Source organism: Hydractinia symbiolongicarpus, chromosome 2 (assembly GCF_029227915.1).
Source record: "Hydractinia symbiolongicarpus strain clone_291-10 chromosome 2, HSymV2.1, whole genome shotgun sequence".
NCBI classification, from domain to species: Eukaryota; Metazoa; Cnidaria; class Hydrozoa; order Anthoathecata; family Hydractiniidae; genus Hydractinia; species Hydractinia symbiolongicarpus.
The window spans coordinates 13,982,608-14,006,534 of record NC_079876.1 but is presented as its reverse complement, the minus strand read 5'-3'; the positions used below and the strand labels follow the sequence as shown (position 1 = coordinate 14,006,534).

At 31.0% G+C, this 23,927-nt stretch overlaps 1 protein-coding gene across 1 annotated transcript; it reads left to right on the top strand.

Moving 5' to 3' along the window:
• The first annotated feature begins 685 nt into the window (after positions 1 to 685).
• On the top strand, positions 686 to 21,745 carry LOC130629820 (receptor-type tyrosine-protein phosphatase delta-like). The gene is made up of 31 exons (XM_057443182.1): positions 686 to 1,679; positions 2,736 to 2,826; positions 2,916 to 3,206; positions 3,836 to 4,126; positions 4,241 to 4,464; positions 5,576 to 5,645; positions 6,161 to 6,372; positions 7,634 to 7,715; positions 7,941 to 8,033; positions 8,537 to 8,827; positions 9,431 to 9,730; positions 9,924 to 10,211; positions 10,296 to 10,601; positions 11,759 to 12,112; positions 12,860 to 13,089; positions 13,337 to 13,409; positions 13,878 to 13,965; positions 14,889 to 15,039; positions 15,179 to 15,269; positions 15,358 to 15,434; positions 15,808 to 15,844; positions 16,100 to 16,197; positions 16,750 to 16,869; positions 16,986 to 17,152; positions 17,495 to 17,630; positions 18,290 to 18,439; positions 18,905 to 19,216; positions 19,495 to 19,623; positions 19,776 to 19,930; positions 20,237 to 20,372; positions 20,792 to 21,745. Exons 2-31 carry the CDS (start codon positions 2,751 to 2,753, stop codon positions 20,882 to 20,884), a joined length of 5,121 nt encoding a protein of 1,706 aa, XP_057299165.1. The 5' UTR covers positions 686 to 1,679; positions 2,736 to 2,750; the 3' UTR covers positions 20,885 to 21,745.
• The last annotated feature ends 2,182 nt before the right edge of the window (positions 21,746 to 23,927 follow it).

The following is a 23,927-nucleotide window of genomic DNA, read 5'->3' as shown; positions in this document are numbered from 1 at the left end:
ATGTTACACAGAAGGAGCAGCAGGAACCCACAACACAGCAAAGCTACCATATTAGATGATAGATGGATAAAAAACTGACTGGGATAAAAACAATTTATTAACAAAAACAATAATTTAAAAAAACTTACAAAACAACAAATTAAAGAAATGAAAAGATATAAATGAAGTAAAGAAGGCAGTACAGTATATAATAAATCAAAAAGGACTTAGCTGTCAAAGCAGGAGCTCTTCAAGCTTTAGTCTTCTTTTTTCTTTCTTCGACTTAGCGCGCCAAGACCGGAGCGTTTTAGACACGTCCGACCTCAACGAGAGCTAAGCACGGAATTATATTTAAAACGAACACAAAATATAAAATAATATCCAATAATATGGAGTAAAAATATAAATTCAAATGTAAAAAATATATAATTATTTTTTATAATACTTTAATTTAACCACAGTAGAAAAAAACATCATTTAATTAAATTAAAATATATTTTAGCACTTTTTATCAATGCATAAATTATAATAATGCCGATTGTAAATTCTAGGTGGATTTTTTAACATTTTACATTTAACATTGTACATTTTTCCCTATACTTCCAGCTAAATTTTATGTTTTGGATATTTCTCTGAACTACCAACCCTTTTTTAATTTTACAGTGTAGAAACAGAATTAAGATTGCCTTGTTTGACTTAATTCTCTCACAGGTATGTGATTTTTTGTTGTAAACACACAACAACAAGATAAATCAGGTTTTTAACTTGAAATGTCAGCTGTAAGATTTGCATATGCATGGAAGTGAGTGCCAAGTTTATCAAACAGTGATGTATTTATAGTAGCAGTTCTAATTCCAAAATTTTATTGTGTTATCATTTCAAACGTGTTGAAGCCATATTAATTTATGTGTTTTGCCAATTTTCTAAGCATTGTTCTGAACATCGTCATTTATGAAACTTGAAATGACTATTACGCAAAGGAAATTACTTGTCAAACAAACATCAGTTATCTTTTGTGGTTGACGCTTAAAACGTCAGAACAATTTTGTAAGCTGACACTTGTCTGTTGTTATTTTAGAGATGCTTGAACTACAATTTGAAATAAAAATCTTTGCATACAAATGGGTTTAATGAATTCTATAATTTGTGAAATTGTTGCCTAGTCTTTGTTGTCATACTTGTTTAATTTGAATAAATAAATAAATAAATAAATAAATAAATAAAATAAAATTTGTAGTTTTACTTTCAGATGTCCTGATTTTTTGACATCATAGACACTGTTTTTTTAAAAAAGAAGTGCTTTTAAACACACCCTGTGGTTTCTACATGATGTTACACATCAAACATACATTTTCATTGACTTTAATTTTCATGTAAAAACCATGTTTGAAAGCAAAACTCAGCTACAGTTTAAAATGTAAACATTATTAAAAGGCAAGTGTGATTAGGTACTTAGATAATGATTGAATCGAAAGTCTGAGCTTGTGAGATTATTAAAGTTCATTAGGGGTTATGCCACAGGAACAGAAACACAAACAGATGTCATACTGCAGCTATAAAGTTTTTCTAGTAAAAAAAGAAATGCAATGGAAATGATATTTAAATAAAAATTTGAATAATTTATTTAAGAAGGGTTAGAATTCACAGTAACAAAAAAAAGTTGCAATTTAAATTTTAACTCTTTTTTAAATCTTTAACTCGTAAGTATAATTCTTGATTTTTACATCATTTTATATAACTTTCACTTTCAAACTTTTAGATGTTTTAATATTTTGCTTGAATTTGTAATAGTTCAGTTAATTGAAACAGCTACTTAATTTAATAGTTTTTTAAAAAATATCATTTAATTCAGGAAATGTGTAAAAGCTATTAAGTTATATAGTATCCCAAGTAGTGGGTGCATGGGTATCCTTAATGGATGTATTGTGGTATACTGTATTCCTTTTTAAAAATACTGCATTCCAATAATGTTAAATTTCTCAGGTATGAGTGACATTATCTACATTTTTGTTGTTGTTGTTGATTTTCAACAAACATTTCTAAATATATAATCATTTGTAATACCTCACAGTTTACAATAAAAAAGAAACAATTCCTAATAATAATTAGGCAAGTTTGGACCTGTGTGGGAAAGTAAAAATATGTTAAAGAAATGGTGTTCACAGTAATTTGTAAAGCTTAAAATGTTTGTTTAAAAGGATGATTCATGTTTTTAGGGTTAGAATTAGCAGGTCACAATTTGCAAGTCACGATTTGCAAATCGAAATGCCGCAATTGCGAATTACTTTACAAGGGTAATAATAAAATTGCAAATCCTATTTCTTTATCAATCATTTGTTTCAGCTATTTCTAAAATGGTGGCTGCAACAAAATAATTATCAAAGGATCAATGTCAAGTGACTTACAGTGCTCTCAGGCAATTACATAGAGGTTTTCTTTTCTGCAGTCAGCAAATTTTTGCAAACTGACTTTCTATTTCTAATTCGAACCCTGGTTTCTGTTGATTTTATTATAAATTTTTTAGGTATTTTTTCATTACTATTCCAAGGAAAATTAGCATTGTTTTTTTTTCTGTTTAACATCAGAGAATATGTATTCATTGCATTCAAGGTAACTCTGTTGCAGTAGAACAACCGCATTGGAAAATTTCAGTTTCTTAAAATAACTAAATTCATAATAACATTTTAAATTAGTTTAAATGATGAAGTATGGTGTTTCTTTATTGAGCAATTATAATATATTTGAATTAATTATAGAAGCTTGAGACAGTTATGAATAAAGGAGATTTACTCCTAACAATTGTATGTTGGTATTTCTGTGCGACCATATGTAAAGTGTCAGCAATAGGTATGGCTTGTTGCTTTGTAAGGTATTTTTAATTTTCTTAAATAAATGCAAATGCATGTATCTAAGTTTTTATATGTTTATTGTTTTAGCTCCATCTGCTGTTATCAATTTAACAGCCAGCAATGTGCTGTCAAAATCAATGGATTTATCCTGGCAAGCTTCCAATTCAACCAGGGGTAACATTACTGAATTTCAAGTCAAGTATTCCTATCAAATGGGTGATGTGGTTAATGTAACTATAAAGAAGATAACAGACACATCTACACGTAGTTACTCTCTAGATGGATTGTTGCCAAATATTCAATATAAAATCGAAGTTTCTGAAAAAACCGATGAGTATGGTCCACCAGCCAGTATAACTGTTTTAACAAAAGTGGGAGGTTTGTTATGCGTTATTTTTAATTTCTTGTTTATGTTTTGTTTCTTATGTAATGACAAATATAACCAGACGATTGAAAAAAAAACTTCATTTTAAATGGACAACATCTTTTTCTTCTAAATATATAAAAGTATTCAGCATAAGCTAGAGGAAAAAAGAACAGAAATTATTTTGTCTACACGAAAAAGCAAGCAAGCTTAATTAGGCTGAAGGACTGGAGAGAATGTGGATGGTGGATGTATCCATATGCTATTTTTTTAATACTGACTCATTAAGAAAATTATATTAAAAAGGTAGTAATATTAAGGTATAATATCAGTAATTTCTGTTTATAGTTTATTTAGTGTAGGCTATTTATATTTTTTATTAGGTAAGCCAAGTATCATCATAAGATTAACTATAGTTGTAAAATATATAGGTTTTATTCCTTACTGTGTTGCTCCCTATCAACTGAGAACTGAGTATTACTTTGGTGTAGAAAGAAAAAGATTCATTTCATTGTAATAGTGAAAGTGATAGTTGACTTTGAAAGTGTTTATCATTTTTAAATGTTCATTTTGTTTGCTTGATTATCTGTTTGCATGTTTGTTTGTTTGTTTGTTTTATTCAAATATATTCTTTATTTGTTAGTACCACAAGCTGCTCCTACTATCCTTAGCATCACAAATGTCACATCAACCTCCGTAAATGTGACTTGGAAGCCTATTCCGAAGTATTTGCAGGGTAGTAATTCGATAAGTTACATATTAATGTATGGAATTGATGCACCCAGTAATAAGACAAGCGTGATGGGCAATGAAAGTAGTGTGGCTTTGATGAATCTGAAACCAAATTCTTCTTATACTTTGTTCATATTTGGTCTAACTTCGTATGGTAACGATGGGCCTCATGCTTCAAAAACCTTCCTAACAGCTCAAAATGGTATGTGTAAACATTTTTGTTTTTGTTTCGCTCATTACATTCTGTGCAATTCTCCTTCTTCAGTCCTTGATGTTATTTATCATTAGCAATTGCTCAAACCTTGTGATTTGTTAGGTCCATCTCAACCTTACAATGTGACTAAGCAAGATGCAGAAGCTGATTCAGTTACCATATCGTGGTCAAAACCTCTCAACACATTTGGAGTGATCAAGTTTTACTTGATTTACTTGTACAAGGATGATACATTTGTGCGCAAGTATAAAGTAAATGTAGAAGAAGAGAAAAAATTGGAATTTAAAATAACAAATTTAGAACCAAAAACTACTTATGAAGTCAAGGTAAGGTTTTAATTATGTAAGCTGAACAAATTTAGTCTAGGATAGTTTCCATTTGTGGAGAGAGAGTGAAAAAATGTGACGTCACTGGTACAAAGTAAAATGGTAATTTTTACTACCTAATGACAGAACATGGTAAGGTATGGAGATTATTAAAAGGGATTAAAATTAATTGATCAAAAATCTAAGAGTAGAATTTCACCAGCGAATACTGCTTGTATAAACTGACAAATCAAGGGCATTACAGGCTTTTTCAGAAAAGTTATAGTAGGTGTGTGACAAAACGCACACAGATATTTCAGATGTGTTTTTGGGTCTGCTGTGCTGGCAAACTTAAGGCTTGAAATCCTGCAGGGACTATCAATAACACCCATAGTCTGTGAAGATGTACTTTTCTGAAAAAGTCTGGTATTGATGGTGAAATAAGGTAATCTGAAACAATTTTGAAATAATTATGTAAAAAAGTGAACAGTGGGGTTATTATTGCAAATTTATATATCAATGGTTTTAAATCAAAATTATAAATAAAAATACGAAATTGCAACAAAATATAAATTAAAAAAGAAATAAAAAGTATGAAAAATATGCTTTCATAAGAGATTCATTATGCTGTATTCTATATGTTACTGCAACATATACGGAGTTTTAAGAATTCAGTGTACCGTTGTGTACCTGCAGTACATCTGGCTAAACCAAAATTTTGCTCAACAAAAAAGCAATGCAATATATTGTGTGCTGTCAAACAAATTTTTAAAATGGTACTTTTCAAAGTGTGATGATTAAAAAATAATTCTATCAACTCAGATTGTAATTACTGGTAAATCAGTTATAAAATTTCATATAAATATGCGTATTTTGCATGTTCTGTTAACTTTAAACAAAAACATTGCTTTATCATGTTTGAGGTGAGCTCAGGGGCAGGCACCAGACTTGGCACTCTGTTATAAAAAGCTCCATACCGTAAAATCTTGAAGTCCATAAACAAAAAAAGTCCAAACAAAATCTTGCATATTGTTTGATACAGACTTATTTCATTATTATCAATTTTTAAAATTATTATTTGTATAATTATTTGTATAATCTTTTTGTGTTGATATTGAGTTTCTTATTAAAGATTGTTGCTAACAATAACATGGATGGTGAAGCGAGTGAGGTATTAACAATTGTAACTGAAGAAGAAAAAGGTATGTCTGCTTTGGTTGTACATTTGACCATGTATACAAACAGTTTAAGTTTTTTTTACGATATATCTTAATTACTTGCATAATTTATTTAACATTAATAGAAAACTTTTCAGCATATTTATAGTAGTTTTGTCAAAAATAAATCATAAAATAATACATTTTTCCATCTTCAATGAAACTTATCAATGCTGAGGCCTTTGACTAAAGGCCATCGCTGACTTAAAACCTTTTTTTTTTTAATTTTAATACTTTGTTTACAAAAATTGTACAAAAATGGAAATGATGTTGTTTTACTAAGTTACCAAAAATTTCTTTTGCTAACAAGTCAACATGATTTTTTTTTTACACAGGATAACAAATATTTGTGGAAGGTGGTTTTGCTTTCCACACTGTAGTATAAATTCATTTTCATACAGCATATTGATTCGGCATTATTCAAGAAAGGGAGGGGATAAGCTATTTTGTTCTTTCTATTATTTTGTCTCATTTTTTTAATGCTTTACCTATTTTTACAGGCTCTAAAAGCAACCATACAAACATCATTATCGGCGTTGTCATTGTTGCTATCATTGTCATCATTGCGGTTGTGGCTATTGTTATCATTTATCGCCGTAGAGATAGCGGAAAGCATTTAATTGGTAATGCTAATAAGAAGGGAACAGAAGAAAACGTTTCTTTAAAAACAGCTGATGATAATGGTGCACAATCGTATGGTGCTGGAAATGAGGCTTGAAGCTTGTTTAATGGTGAACCATCGTATTGAAAGGAGGCTTGAAATTTGCATTGCTAACGTCTGGCGTTTTCTTTTGAATTGGTTAATTTATCTTTAAGATAATTTTTGCAATGTCTTTCGTCTTTGTCTCTTCATAAGGTTGTTATAATTTTATATATCTGTAGTTTTTATTGTTGTTTTTGCTGTTGTTGTTGTTGATGTATAATTTTGAGTTTAATTGGTGCATAAATTGTTGGAAAGCTTTTTTTTTGCTAAAAACAACAATTGAATAATAATATGTTAGGAGTGTTACAAGTAATGTCATTTTTAAGAGTATTCCATGTTCTTTTTATTAAAAATTAGGGTTTATTCAAGATTTTTTTTTCTTATTTATATCGGGATATTATTTAGTATAGTTATTTCTAATAGGGTGTGTCATGCACCATTTTTAAAATGTATTTTTAGAAATGTAGAAAAATGAAAGCTATTTGTCTATGTTTACAAAGTTTATAAAATAACAATGATTTTGTAATTATGTCTGTGTGTGAACTTGTTTCTTTTTTAAGTTGATCACGAGCCTATTGACTTAAAAAGTTGTTCAGAAAATTGAATTTTTATCCTGAAGAAATAAGTTTGTTATTTTGTGTTGGAAAATTAAATGTTTTGAATTATGTACACTGCTGATCGTAACTGTTTTCTTCTGTTATTTTTTTAATACTTATAAAATTGAAATTATATAGAAGTATTTTTTTTTTCGAAGATGGATTTTCTAAAATAAATTCAAAACAAACAAAATTGTATAAATTTGAAATAATTTCTATTTGTTAATTATATCCTCTTCAAAATGGTGCAGTTTGAACTTAAGATAAGCTCAAGATAAAGATATAATTACAAGGAATCCGCTACTAGATATAAACCATCTAATAGGTTAATATGTTTACTTTTAATATTTGCCTGTTATATCATGTTAATTGAGTTGGTGCGTTTGTAGCTATATTCTTTACAAACCACCTGTTTATTCATTCTTTATTTTGTTGTGTCTTGAAATAAAGTTTGGTTTTTCTATGAAATGAACTATTGAATTTGTGAAATGAAGAAAAGTATATCTGTTTAAAGAAACCCATAAGATTTGGTCTGTATTTAAACCTGTGTCTATCAGCTATTTTAATTCATATTGATGCTCGGCATTTGCAGAGGTGAAAATGTTCACCAAAATTCTTGATTAACGTCCAAAATTTTTTATTCACGTCGCCAACGCAATTTTATTTTAATTAAGATTTCAATTAAACTTACAAACGTTTTGCTCTTTCAACTATTGTTAGCATACAGTGGTCACAAAACAAAGTTACGTTGCATAGGCAAATGGCATTTTACTTTGCCAATATTCGCTGTTCCTAATTAAATTGAGTTAGAAAGGTTGTCCATATACTTTCGATCAGATAAGCAAATTGAAATTACCTTTAAAATATTCCATATATACTTACAGTTTCTTTTCTTTTATATATTTTATGTTTTATATAATTATTTTCTTCTTGTGTAGAAACAATAATATGAACTTTAAAGTAGTTAACTAATATACATAGAAAAATTAACTAAAACAAAGATGATAAAAAGAAGTTTTTTTGAGTGGGTGATTACACTACCTTGCATTTTTTTAATCATTGGTTTTTGTCATGGTAAGTTAGTGTTGTTTACTTACCCTAAGCAGTATACCCATGATTGTTGAAATTCTATGCAGAAGTTCTCTATATCAGTTACTTTATATTATATTATATATAGTTCTTCTATATATATATATATATATATATATATATATATATATATATATATATATATATATATATATATATATATATATATATATATATATATATATATATATATATATATATATATATATATATATATATATATATATATATATATATATATATATATATATATATATATATATATATATATATATATATATATATATATATATATATATATATATATATATATATATATATATATATATATATATATATATATATATATATATATATCTTTTTATTATTGCTATTTTTTATTTTATTGCTAAAAGGAAGGTTAGGTCAGTTTCCTGATGGCCAAATTTTTTTCAATTTTTTTAGTGCAGCAGCATGTTTATCAAACTTCTATTATTATTTTTATTTAGCCAACACACCACAATTGATAACGGGACTTTCTTCTCAGACATTATTTATCAATGAAACATTGTTGCTGAATTGTTCTTTTACACAATCACTTGATATAGCATGGTACAGGAATGGTAACGACATTACGAATGATGCCCGCGTAACAACCACACTAAATATTGGTGTAAACAATATTACAAGTTATATTTTAGAAATTAAAAATATAAAATTGAGTCAGCAAGGAAACTACAGTTGTCTAGCCACCAATCTTAAAGGCAGTGATAAAAACTATGCATTTATAAGTGTTTACGGTAAGTGTCTGTAGAATGGGATTGTTGGTGGATATATGTATATGTGGAAAAAATGTCTTGAAGATACATACTTGTTTTTGTTTTTATCTTTATGAGACAATTGATGACCTATATCTATAGATGACTTTATACTGCTTTTAATTCAAGGGATTTTTTTTTATTTATAACCATTACCAGTCTGTTGAATTGCAAAAATATTGCAACATCCAATTTGTTTTATGGAAATTTACCTTCACAGGAACAAAAGATCTTCAATGTAATGCCTTTTTTTGTTGTTAGGAAAAATAAAATATCAACAAAATGATCGAATCCTTTGCATCAGAAACAAAAAAACAGATGATAAAACACTATAGCCCTATCGGGATAGCCCTTTACAATTTTTTTCAAATGTTCATGTTTTTAATTCACATACAGCCAGGATAGTTTCTTATGTTAAATGTTTACTGTATAGTGCAGACATCTCAATACAGTGGATTATATAGAAGCCAGTTAAGTTTTTATGAAAGAATCTATAAATAATTCAAATGCAATGGTTAATTACATGGTGTACCTTTAACAGAAAGTTTAAAGTCAAGTAACATTTCTCCTATATTTCCTTTTTAGACAAACCAGGAAATTTAACTCTTACCGCGCCACTAATCACTTCGAGATCCTTACGACTTAATTGGTATCGTACGGAAAAACTAGTATTTACAAGAGCAACACGTTTTGTTCACATTTTGACGCACAGAGAAAATAGTTTTTTTAACTTGACAAATGTTGTAGCTAAAAATGGAACTAGCGGTTATTTTGTATTTCATAACTTGACACCTTATACTACATACAAGTTTAAGGTTTGGGAAAGCATTGATGGTCGCAATGGAAGTGTTGAGAATGTTTTTTTAGCAACAACAAAAGCAGAAGGTAGGAGAATAAAGTAGCTCATCTTACAACACGCATGTGATTATTAAAATGTTTTGTGTTAACAAAAAACGAATAATGAATATATATTTCTAAAATAAGTTATTACTTTCTATGCCATTGTTTATTTCAATTTTTATTTATAAATTCTAGTTAGTTTAAAATGTTGTCAGTCATTACCATCTTGTCATTTCAGCTCCATCTGCACCAAGAAACGTGAGGGTAACCACATCTAATTCTACTGCTATTAATATTGTGTGGGACGAACCAGAATTTCCAAATGGAGATATAACAAAATATCGTGTTAAGTATGCATTTTATACCACCAATATGACTTACCGAACAGAGAGAAATCTCCATTCTTCTGAAAGAAAAGCTCAACTTAGTGGTTTGTACCCAGCATTGGAATACACCATCATGGTTTCAGCATACACAGTTAATTTTGGTTCACCTGGTAACCTCACAGTGACAACACAAGAAGGAAGTATGATGATTTTTTTTGGTTTTCGTTTCAATATTTGTTATTTGTTATCAGAATATATTTGAATACTTCCGAATTATATTTTAGTTCCACAAGTAGCACCTGGCGATCTTCAGATAAAAAATATTGATTCAAATACTGTGAATGTTACTTGGAGTCCAATACCTGAGTATCTACGAGGAGGTACATTGAGAGGATATCACATCTATTATATTGATATAAAATCTAAAACAGATGGAGAAAAGCCGGAGAAATTGTTCATAGATGTTTCAAATACCTCTCACCTGATTGATGGACTTTTACCATTTATGGAATATTATGTCAGTATTGTAGCTTTCACTGATTCTGGTGAAGGTGTTCCTGCTGAAAAAACATTTAGAACATTAGAAGGATGTAAGTTAAACTGGACATTTAAGTGTTGGAAATGAATGTGTGAATAATGCTATAGTAGTCTATTTGTAATATGTTTTTCTTAAATGACTGCCAGTTAACCCGAATGCTGTTGGTATTTTATAACTAACAATGCTAGGCTTGTGTTTTTGCAACTTCTTAGTTGTACTAAACATTTTGTGATTCAAAAGCAAAGTAACACACCTCAATGTTGTCATCAACCTAACTACTTGATAACTGCAGACTTTACTTTGTGTCAGCTAATTGTCACTAAAAACTTTTTCTGTTGGCTGATTTCTGCTACAGACCATTTCGGCAGCAGCAATTTTATGATGACATGTTTTAAAGCACAGGCTGAGATGATGTTATTAGACCTGATATCATGTCAAGTGTATATTATTTTTGGATTTTATACAAGTAATATTTTTAAGGCCTGAATAGACGAAAGAATTTCGTAGATCAATTTTCGAAAAATTTTATTTGTTGGGATATTGTTGAAAAAAATACATGCAAAAATGTTCTTAAATTCTTAAATTGATTAATAATTTTGTATACATACACGATACAATATAAAGAACAATTTAAATTTAGTTAATCTAACACCAGGCATGAGCGACAACAAAGAAGAAACAGTTTTGTGCACCTTAATCTTTCCAAGCAGTTTTATTTTTCACATAAAAGAAGAGTAAGAAAAAAAGAATTAACTCCATCACAGAAATGAAAGGGGAGCATATAATACAATTCTAAACGAATTAAAATTGGCGGATTTTGATACAATCTAAACGTACTTGGTAATAAAAAATTATCTGACATAATTTTCAGTCACGTTTCTCTTCATTAGCTATTATTAACTCTCTTTTTCTGTGCATGAAAACATTTAAAATAAATGAAAAGCTGAGCGTGAGTTTCGAAAGGAAGTGAGCACATGACAGTTTTCGTTGAAATAATATCGCTCTGATGAAAAATTGCTCTAATAAAATTAAACCAGTTTGATTTATTAGATCAATTTTTCAATATTGATTTGTGTTTTTACGTCATTTGAGTTTTACCGTTCTATTTTTTTAATGACATTTACAATTTTAGTTCAATGTTTTATTTTGAAAATTGATCTGCAAAATTGTTTCTCTATTGGCCTTTAATAGTTTTTTTTTCTTTTTTAGTACCATCTATGCCACGTAATTTGTTAGGTGGCCCTATTTATTTTCCTCGTGGTGAAAAACAGTCGATACGTTTGTCATGGCAGTCACCAGTTGTAACAAACGGAAAAATAACACAGTATCAAGTTGCTTACTCGAAAATATTAGTTTGCTTGAGAAACAGATGCAAAAGAGAAATGGAAATGTATAAATGGTTTTTCGATACAGAGAATTATACCAGGAGTGATGGAGAACGTTTGCATACTATTTCCAGAGCTCTGGATCCTTTTAGCAAGTTTTCAGTTAAAATACGCGAGGCAACAAATGCTGGATGGGGAAATTATTCAGATGTCATAGAAGTCAAGACTGACGAAGGAAGTATGCTAATGTTTTGTTTGTGCACATCGTATAATTTCTTTTCTTAAGCAACACTCAGCAATTTAATAATAATGTTATCTTTTGTAATAACTAAGTAATGAAGCAGTAGTTGTAGATCATAAAGTTGGGTACTGATCGTACAGGAGAAACAATTTGCCATGAATACAATCTTACTCTCTGCCAAAGTGTATGTATATATTCAAGTTGTTGAATTGTCCAAACTTTGGCTTTGATTTTATTAAGCAAGAGGTGAACAAAAATATTAGTTTTTCTAAAAACCCATGTTATAATATGTAAAACTTTGTACTCAATTCAGTTTTTAAAGGTCTTTAAGTCTTTAAAGGTTTATTGAAAGAAAGAGCAAAAAAGGTTAGAAAATGAAATTTTGGTTACACTACAAACACATATTATTTTTATTCTAAAAACATCCCTGAATCAAATAACTACATGAAAAAAAAATTTAATTAATTTTTACGGGCTAAAATTAATAACACAATATGGCTAAAAAAAATTACTATTTCTTTTCTCTTATGTAACAACACAAATTACACAGATTGTTACCATTCCATTTTTAATAGAACTTTCATTGTACGGTTAACACCATTATCCCGTCCTTTGGTTTCGAAAGCACAGTAAATGATGCACTGTAAATAAAGGTTTGGACCAAACCTTTATTTACAGAAACTTCCATTTTGTTCTGGATAATACAACACACTTTTATTTCTTGGCTACTGCTGTTTATTTTAGAACCAACCAAGCCTTGGAATGTATCTGCTTTTGACGTTTCTGACACATCACTTACGTTAAAATGGTTTGCTCCAGCCTTTCCTAATGGTGTCATCAAACGATACATAGCAACAATTTTCAAAGGATCTAATCTACTGAACCACTATTCAGTATTTGTAACTACTAAGAAGAGAATTCTGCAATTGCAGATAAACAATCATTTGGAAGCTGAAACGACCTACCGTATTTATGTATGTGTTAGTTTTACGTCTGTGACTATTTTGATTTGTGACATTGCAGCTACTTGTTAAGTTGGTTACTGCTGACTTTGAATACAATATTTTTCCATAAACCTCTGTAAAAGTTGGTATTACGTGTAAATAGGATAACCCTTCCCTTGTCAAATCTTGATACTTATTATTTTAAAGAATTAAAAAAATATACAAAGTGTTAAAGTGAAATAGTGATTTATTAAATTGAATAATTTTTTCTCTTTAGGTAAAAGCAGTAAACAAATTTGATGGTGAAAGAAGTGAACCGTTAGACGTCACCACCTCAGCTACTCCGACAAGTATGCATTTATAATTGTGTGAATTTGTTTGTATTTATATTACAACATAGTAGATTGATACTACTGATAATTCCATTTCAAGCACTTCTTTTTGGCTTCTTACTTAATACATCACCTTATGGAAAAGACAGTTAAGTGTTTGTACAGGCAGCAGTGTCCCTAGGTTCCAAAATAAGCATTGGACTCCTTTTCTGATGTAAAAAGTACCTACGGTATTCTTCTATTTATCAATTTAACTGACGTTTATGTGAATTACATTTTGTCTTCGTTTGGGAAAATAATATTGTAACCCAAAAAGTTTCATTTTATATTTCTATAGTTTAACAACCTGAGATCAAGGGTTAGAATATCAATAGGGAGATTTTCATTGTGCCAAAACTAAAAATATGACAAAAATGATATTTATACTTTATACTTGAAAACATGATAGCAATTTATGTCTGAAAATCACTTGCATATTTTTTTTAGAATTCCCATGGTTGTTTGTTTTGGTTGGTTGCTTAGTAACAGTGTTGTTGCTTGCCTTGATTATCACAATACTCTTATTATTGTCAAGGTAGCTACACTATAATTCTACTGGTTATCTGTTATTGTTCGTGATGCTATTTCACATAAAATATCCAAATAAAAGTATGAGCATGATACTTTTATTTATCACTTTTCATTCTTTTTTCCTGTAACAAAATCCCATTATTATCTACCTTTTTTTCCTACAAAATTTAACTATGACGCGTTCCAATTTCAAAAGCAAGGATTTATTCACACTGTTTCAAATTGCTTAAATTCAAAAACTAACTGAAAATATTTTTGAGGATGTAATTAAAAAGAAAAACATTGTTAGACACATTAGGGTGGTAGTAACCCTTTTCCAAACACCTGCATTATGTGCTTAGTGTATATACAATTTCTCTTAAGAAGTATGAAAATGATTTTAACTGATTATATAAATTGCTGAGTCAGCAATAAATTTAAATTAAAAATGTGTATTAAGCAAGAAATATAATTAATTTGTGAGCTCCGACTTTTTACATCTTCATGATTTTTCATCAGGTTCTATTTGAAACTGAAGTTTGTGTTAAAAGTGTGTGTGAAGTTTTTGTTTATTTATATTCTTCTGACAATTTGTAGGGGAGGGAGGGGGTTGGTATATTGACAAAACTGCTAAATGGGAAGGGTGTTAATAAATGGAAATGGGTCGTGATTTTTTTAAGCCTCAGCCCCCTCATCCCCCCCCCCCCCCCCCCCCTACAATTACCTGCCGAAGAGTACGCTAGTTTTTAACAATGTTTTTAGATTAAAGATTAATTGTTGTAACGGAATATTTAGCAACTAAATATAAAAAAAGAAATATAATGTTATAGGGGTTAGTGCCAGTTTAAAGCTAGGGAGCTAGTTATGTATCTGCATTGTCGTAATTAGACTAAGCTAGATTACTTTGCGCATCAATTATTCGATCCTAATCGTCGATTTACTTTATAGACGTCGACAGCAATACAAAGAAGTTGAAACAGCAGAAGATATTTCAATGTCGAATTATACACGATCAAAACCTATAGCTGTGGCCGATTTAAAGCAATACAGTGCACAACAGCATGCCAATAGTGACCATGGCTTCAATCAAGAGTATGAAGTGAGTGTCTTTCTGTTTGTTTGTATGTCTCTCTTTTCTGCCTTCCTGCTTTTCTTTCTCGTTTGATTGGGACCTATTAGCTAAACAATACTTTGTTGTTTTAAATTTTTCTTAGGTAAACCATTTTTTTCTTTTTCAGTCAATTCGCATACCTGTCAGCACATTCACTTATGAGCACAGTCAGATGCCATATAACCAAGTTAAAAATCGTTATAGCAACATAGTAGCGTGTGAGTAACTTACTTAGTTTGATGAAAGTGAGTGGTATAACTTTGATTGTTTATGTTTGAAAGCTAATTCTTAAAATTCTTTCAATAGATGATCACTCCAGAGTGATATTATCACCAATTGAAAACGACCCTAGTTCTACCTACATAAATGCAAGCTACATCGATGTAGGTTTATTATCTTCTTCATATGGGATATTTTGCGGTTCTGTATGATTTCGGTCTGAGAATTAATCATTAATTAATCTTAAGAGATGCCACGATTGCATATCTCTTAACACGTTGTATTTTTATTTACAGATTAACCTAAACTAGTCCAATATTATTTTACTTAAATCAACAAAAAATCAGTTCTAATTTCGCCTTCAAATCAACGAGACATATACCAGATTACACCAATAATAAATTTTACAAGAATATCATTATTGCAGTTTTCACATCTATGTATACAAAGTTTAGATAAAGTGATTTAGTTTCTTTAGTCATTAGACTGTGCGTTCAGAGTATGTTGTGTCTGTCATATGATTATCGTCACATTTAGGGTTTTGAAACACCGAAAAAATATATTGCAACTCAAGGTACTTTTTATCTTTATTTTTAACCTTGTAATGTTGTTTAAACAATATGCACAAAATAGTGTAGTTGAGGACTGTGAAAATAGTACTTTGAACTGATGCTGTAAAATATGAATGTTTATGTCTGAAATGTCTTCTTTGCGAGTTTGTTTTGCTACTAAAGAAAAACGTTGGTCAGATAACAACACTCTTGTCACATAAACAATGAAATCCCATGTTTTTTCCAAATTTTTACCTTGAGTTCTTCATTTTTTTAAGGTCCACTGCCAGAAACAGTTCTTGATTTTTGGCGCATGATATGGGAACAGCAATGTCCAATGATTGTAATGTTAGCCAAGCTTGTTGAAGATAGCAGAGTAAGTAAATTCAAAACATCTTTCACTGACAGATTTTATGAAAGTAAATTTTGTGTGTGTGATGATCTGGTTGTATCATTGTTATATACCATATGGTCAATGTTATATACCATATGGTCAATGTTATATACCATATGGTCAATGTTATATACCATATGGTCAATGTTATATACCATATGGTCAATGGTATATACCATATGGTCAATGGTATATACCATATGGTCATTGTTATATACCATATGGTCAATGTTATATACCATATGGTCAATGTTATATACGATATGGTCAATGGTATATACCATATAGTCAATGTTATATAACATATGGTCAATGTTATATACCATTGTTATTTAGGTGTTAAGAATTGTATTCTTACAATTTTGAGTTTACGTTTAAGGTTGCTAAATATAATACTTAAATCTCAAAAGTTCAGCTTTAAACTCGTTTAGTGAACCCGAACTTGTCTAAAAATATCTTTTTTTGTCGCAACAAGTTTTTGTTGTTCTTTGCAACTATTACAACCTGATGATTTATCCCTGGGTTATATTTTAGGTAAAATGTGAGCAATATTGGCCAGAAGGTAAAGGTCTTCAATATGGCGACATTGTTGTCACAGTGCAGTCTGTTAGTGAACTTACTGATTACACAGTCAGAGTTTTTAAACTACACAAGGTATATTTTCAACTCTTAGCGTATCAACTTGCTTCATCCTATGTATCTTGACTGTCATCATCATCATCATCATTCTCGGTGTATAACTTTAAAATTCTGCTGTTTGCAAACTTTAGGTCAACCAACCGAAATCAGAAGAACGTGAAGTTCGACAGTTTCATTTCACGAGTTGGCCTGATCATGGAGTTCCGTCCCATCCATCATCTGTTCTCTCCTTTGTACGTCATGTGATGAGTTTTATGGGAAAATCAGAACAAAAAGGACCTTATGTTGTACATTGCTCGTAAGTGAATCTTCTTTATTGCATTTCTATCGCCCGTTTAAATTGCAGAATTTAACACAAAAAAGATATAGTCAAAGATCACTTAAGCAAAAATTTGTCTAAATTATGAGAAAAAGACGAAGCTTTTTACTCAAGCGCGATAAGGGGTGTTTGCAGAATCATCTTTTGTTAACAAATGTACACTATTAACATCGTCATCATCCTCCTCCTCCTTCTCATCTTCATCATCATCGTTATCGAGCTCAGTTCTTACACAGTATTTCTTATCCATTGTTATCCAACCTTCTCTTTTTCCCTGTTCGATTATCATATGTCATGAAATGTAAAAACTTTAAATTTCAGTGCTGGTGTTGGGCGTACGGGAACATTTATTGCTATTGAAGGATGCTTAAGACAAATGGAGGTTAGGAACGAAGTTGATGTGTACGGTATCGTGTTTGGTATGCGAATGCAGAGAAATTACATGGTACAAGTGGAGGTATAAATAAACATTTTTATATTCATGTAATTTTTCTATAATATTACCTGACTTCACGTGTCAGTTCAGATCAACTATAAGCCTGTGTTATTTACATTTTCTGTTATGTGCAGTGTATTTAGCCTTAAAACAAAAAATGTAAATAACACAGGCTTTTAGTTAATTTCTACTGACGCAAGCAGTCGGGTAATATATTATACAAAATACAAATATAGAGATTTTTTACTTGCTGCTAAAGCTACCATAGGCATCCCCCCCTCATAAAGGTGAGGTGTGGCTGTGGTGGTTATGGCAAATTGTGGACTTTTAGGGAACACAAAATCTTTTTTATGAGTAGCAATGATGCCGGTCTAGTTTGAAGTAAAAACACCTGATTTTACTGTATTTGAATTAGACCTCAAACTTTAGTACTTTGAATAAATTAACAAACAAACTGATGTAATTAAAACCCAGAGATCAGCTTGTTTATTTATTTCGATTCTTGTGCCACAATTTGGGATATTAAATTACCATTAAATTTGGTTTTCCCTTCTAAATGAATCTTGTGATTGGCCAGTCGCTCGTTGGGAATGTAAAAAAAACACAATTCAAAAGGGGAAGAGAGTGAGAGTTATGTTTAGGTGTGTCAATTATTTCTTGTCGATTAAATTTGTTTTTAGCCACAATACACATTTATATACGATGCACTTTTGGACAACGTTGTGTGTGGTAACACGGAGGTCGAGCCAGCAGCTCTAATTTCTAAAATACAATTTCTGAACTCTAAAGATCCGAAAACAGGTGAAACGAATTTGGCTGCTGAATTCAAGGTAAAATGATTTTTCTCGAAACATCTTTTTTTTGTTCCCTTTAAATATATCTATGCATATTACAGCTTATCTTTAATAGTTGATGAATCGTAAGGTGTTTATTTGAAGTTCAACGTTCCTACTTTTTCCCGCAACCCAAACTTCGCCCAGGGGTAATCTTTACCTCTATCCAGTATTACTATCGACACTAAGAAAAATAACATTTATTAAAATGAACCATAATCACTATTTTATCTATGGTTTCCTTTGCTTTATTTCCAATTGATATTCTATAGTCTTTGCTTCGTTTATTCTCGTATTTGAACGTATATTTAAACCTCTACTGAAACTTAGTGCTATGTGTTTAGATAATCTTATGGAAAGGTTACAATCCTTTATGTACAGAATAAAATGACTTTTTTAAAGATTTTCTCACAAAATGCGGAATAAAATTGTATTAGTACTTTTCGCTTCCATTTTTTATAGCGATTAGAAAGTGGTGTGTCATTGAACGATAAAAATCAATCCATTGATGCCGGTCATCCAGACAATAAACAAAAAAACAGATTTCTAAATATTCTTCCCTATGACAAAAATCGAGTAAAGCTTTTACCAATTGCCGGTAGCCGACAATCAGATTATATTAATGCAAGCATCATTGATGGTTTCCAACAGAAGAACGCTTTTATTGCGACGCAGGCTCCGATTGAGAATACGGTCAATGATTTTTGGCGGATGATTTTAGAACAGAATGTGCATATTATTGTAATGCTGACCAAGCTTGAGGAAAGAGGCCAGGTTTGTTGTATATCTGTCTGTCTGTTTGCATGTTTGTTTGCCTGTCTACTTTTCTGTCTGTCTGTCTGTCTTTTTTTCTGTCTGTTTGTTTCTCCATCTGTCTGTATGTCTATCTGTCTGTTTCTTTATCTGTCTGTATGTCCGTCTGTCTGTTTTTTGTCTGTATCTCCGTCCGTCTGTCTGTTTGTATTTATTTGTGTGTTGTTGTTTTTATTATCCATGTTTTTATACTTATTTTTATATTTTACTCACTTATTTTCTTCACATTCTTTGTTCAGGAAAAATGTTATTTATATTGGCCACAAGCTGATACAGTGTCGTATGGTTCTGTTCATGTTGAAGTTGTGAATATTCAAAATGCTGACGACAACCTGATCGTGCACGAATTACGATTAACAAACAGGGAGGTGCGTATAGATCACGTGGTTTCTTTTGCTAACAGTGTCATTAAATTAGCATTATCAAAGTAGAAAGTTTCACAAATGAATGCGTGATTGTTGAAAAAAGACATTGTTTTCTAAGTTTTGACAGACGATGACAGACTTTTATTTGTGTTTAGACTGGACGTTCCTGGGCTATAACTCATTTCATGTACATGGGTTGGCCAGAATATGGCTCCCCGTCTAGTGGTACCGAGCTCATCCAGTTAATAGGTTCAGTGCAATCTGCTCATCGGTCTATAAAAAACACTGGTCCTATCTTAGTGCACTGCAGGTAAATTCATGCAAGTGACTAGCTGTATACCCGTTATGATCTCAACTCAGCCTTTAATTTGTTTCCATGGAAAGCCTTTCTTAACTGTCCCTTTTGTAAAAGTTGTTTTTAAAGCACAATCGTGTTGTCGAGTAAAGGCTGGTTTACACTTAACGAAATTAGTCAAAACCATCAGCGTTACTTTGGATTCGACTTGACCTCTTTCGTGCAAGTGGAAAGCTACCTTAACATTTATGTATATTTTGTATTTATCTAACAGAGCGCACTAGATACATATTGTTACTAAAGTTTTTTATTCTTTTTTAGTGGTGGTGTCGGTAGAACAGGGGTTTTCATGTCTGTCTTTAATTCAATTGAGAAACTGAAAGCGAAAGATGTTGTTGATATTTTCCAAACAACGCGTGCATTACGTCTTCAACGGTGTGCTATGGTGCAGACCATGGTAAGAACTTTTGCTGCTGTTTTGATCGAACTTTTTTCATTTGCTATGTTATCGGCTTTTTTTATCATTGCAGTACAATTCGGTTCTAAAAATAATGCTTAATTTCGAAAATCATTCCCACAAACAATGATTTACCGTCTTTTCATACTAGACCGACTTGAACATGACAAAGTTCATTTGTCAGTGTTTATTTGACAATGTTCGCTTGTCATTTTTTACTTTCATTGTTCACTTGTCAATGTTCATTTGTCATTGTTCACTTGTCAATGTTCACTTGTCAATGTTCACTTGTCAATTATGTTATTTAATATATGCTTAGAAGTTGTTATATATGCAACTTGTTGTTTTATATATACATTGAGTTGTTTTTTATATAGGTTGCTTGATTTACGTAATTAAGACATACATTTTTTTTTTAGGATCAATATTTATTTTGTTATCAAGCATTAAAAGACTACCTGGATTCATTTGATCTGTACACGAAACCTTTTGTGAATGATCCTCAATGCTAGTAAACTCTACCATTTTGTCACGTGCTAGCAGTGGTGACGTCACTGGTCGAAAAAATACCAGTTTTTTAAAAAAAACTCATTGTAAAAAATCGAAAGCATACATATCTCCACGAGCCAAAATTACATGGTTTAAACCAAGATTACATGGTTTGGACCAACATTGCATATCTCCACAAGCCAACATTACATGGTTTGAGCCAGCATAATATGGTTTTCGTATTCGTTCACACAACCTATGGAATTTCATTTTTGATATATTGAGGTGGTTTCTACGAAGTATTTTTTCCAATTTTGAAGAAATAGTATACGTGGAAAGCATTGTGAGCGTGTAGAAACCATTCTTAGCGTAGAAACAAGACGTAACGATATTTTTTTGAAACTTGTTATTTTTGTATAATATTTAACTTTTTTATTGTTTTATTTTTTCATGGGAATTTTCTTCGCTGTAGATAAATAAATAAATAAATACAATTAATGATATAAACCTTTCAGTGACGAGTTGGATTTAAAAACCTGAATATCATTATTTTTTTATCAACGTAATTCCGCCATTTTTAAATCGTGTTTTGTTACATCTTACGCCCAACACAGAATATTATATCAATCTCAGTTTCAAGGGTTTCATTTCATTTTTAAATAGAATTTCCTAATTTTTACAACAATGAACGACTAAACCTAACCATAGGTGAATGGATAGTGGAAGCCTGGGAACGAGTTTAACAATCAGAGGTTGGGAACGAAACATATATAGAAAATTATTTTATACAAAGATATTTAACTTTTTTCTGGCTTAAAAAGATTGTATAAAAATTTGTTTTGTAAACTTTCGAAAGAAGTCTCTTAAATATAAATTTTATTTAACACTTGTCAAATTTGTTTTTACAAAGAACTGAATTTTTAAATGTCATTTGCCACTGAAGAATTCAAACACTCCACCGTAGACGTTTCGGCTAAGTAGACAACTTTAGTAAACCCTATGCCGAGGTATAGGGACAAGTGTAGTACCGTGAAGGAGGGGAAAATTACCCTACGTAACTTCCCTCGTGTGTCGTTGAAGCCATAACACTTGATAAAATTGATATGCGTCTTAACAATCATTCTTGTCTTAACAATGTATTCGAATAAAAACGAGCCTTCTAAGAGTAATTTTTGTTCAATTAGCGCCCCATTTTATAGGCATCAGCTTATCAACTTTGTGAGAATAAACTTTCTTTGTCCCTCTTCGTTACTAGGCCCTCTGTTGGACAGTGAGAAGCTATCCCGTCTCGCTATCCCGGATTTATCATAAAATCTGCTTTCGTTTAATGAGCAACCCTTTTAAATAAAAAAGACGCAGAAAAAGATACAGTCGTAATGCAGGGGCCTAAATTTGGACCTAACGTTAATCGTTACATTTTAATGGAAGCATATATTTTGGGAAGTGATTGATGAGTAATTTTTGTGCTCGGCAAAATTCAGTTTAAAGTCAAATTTTTTTATTTATTTCTTTATTTATTTTGTATTATGTTAATTTAAAAATTAGGCAACTGGGGGTTTGGGGGGCGTTGTGAGCCCCCCAACGGGTCCAGCCAACGCCCTTTTACGCCCTTTAAGCACTAAAACGCCATAAAACACCTGAGCAAATATTTCGTTACGAACAGCTTGTAGAAGCAAAAAAGTAATTTTTGTGTCCATCACGTACACACAAAAGCGTTTATCACCATTAACACGTCGCTTACTACTGATTATCAATCACAATTGTTGCCAACCTTGTCGCCAATCGTGTGACGCCCAAGCCTTTATTATTCATTTATCGAAGAGGAAAAATTCCCTTTTAACGATTATTTTATGAGTTTCTCTACAAGATTGATTTCGTATCACAAAGCAAAACTAAGTTAAACATGGAAAGGTCTTCTTATCTCGCCACAATATTGGATTTCATTTTGTACCCCTCTTTCTAAGAGTCTTGATCACCAGGGGGTGTACTAAAAACGCACAACTTGCTGCATATGGGAGTAACATCTTTTAAAGTACATCATCTGTAAGTTTGTTCCCAAAGACCATATCAATATGACACTGTTTTCTCTCGACACATCACTTTTTAACAAAGACAGAATTATTTCTATTCGTTTTCCTCATTTTGTTTGGGATTGAACGCTCCTGCTTGATTTAGTCACTGCTCTTAAAATTCACCAAATTTGACAGTTTTTACTCAACATGATGTCATAATGATGGTGTGCAATGCTTTCCACCTCATCATACAGCGCAAGCGCTTCAATTTAGATAACCAGGTCTTAAAATCAGTATGTACACTTTCATTATATTATCCTGCAACATTCTCTACTCCCAGTAAGGACATCGACTATTAGCACTTTCTATTTAATGCAGCTTTTAATGTCTTACTCAAGAATGGTGACACCAAAAATCTCAAAAAATATGTCTTCCTGACGCAAGCAAATCCTGTCTTTACTTGTAATTGAGTGTTGAGAGGAGACTTCTTAACATCAAACATTACCCATTATTGTTTGCTATGTACTGCTTGTTCTTAACCTGTTTATGAAGGCTAGGATCATCTGTTTTCTAAAGCAGTAGCGCAGCTACCAGTTTTTCATTTGGAAGGATGAGATTTTCAATTTATGAGCCATTTTTCATATTAACTACTGAGGGGAACATTTTGAAATTTAAACACTCTAGGTTGACTAAAATTCACTCCAAATGTTGCACTCTAGTAAGAGATTGCATTGAAAGACGAAATTGCATCAATAAATTGTCGATGAAACAACCGCTTTTAGTCTAAAGTGGACCTTTTTGTGTGTTCGATTTTTTTGGGGGTGGCGGCTGTTACTCTTTCCCCCCTCCTAATTGACTGTTTGCTTTGTAAAATAGTGTTCGTGCTTCATGTCAGAAAGATCGTAGAATCTAATCCTCTGCTCTGAAATGTTTGATTTATGAGGTCGATTATGTCGCAACTAACCTCGTAACCAATGCTCCTTGTCTATTACCAGCGCTGAGCTTATTGACAAGTCGATTCACTGTCTTATTTCTTCCTCAGAGGTCTTAGATA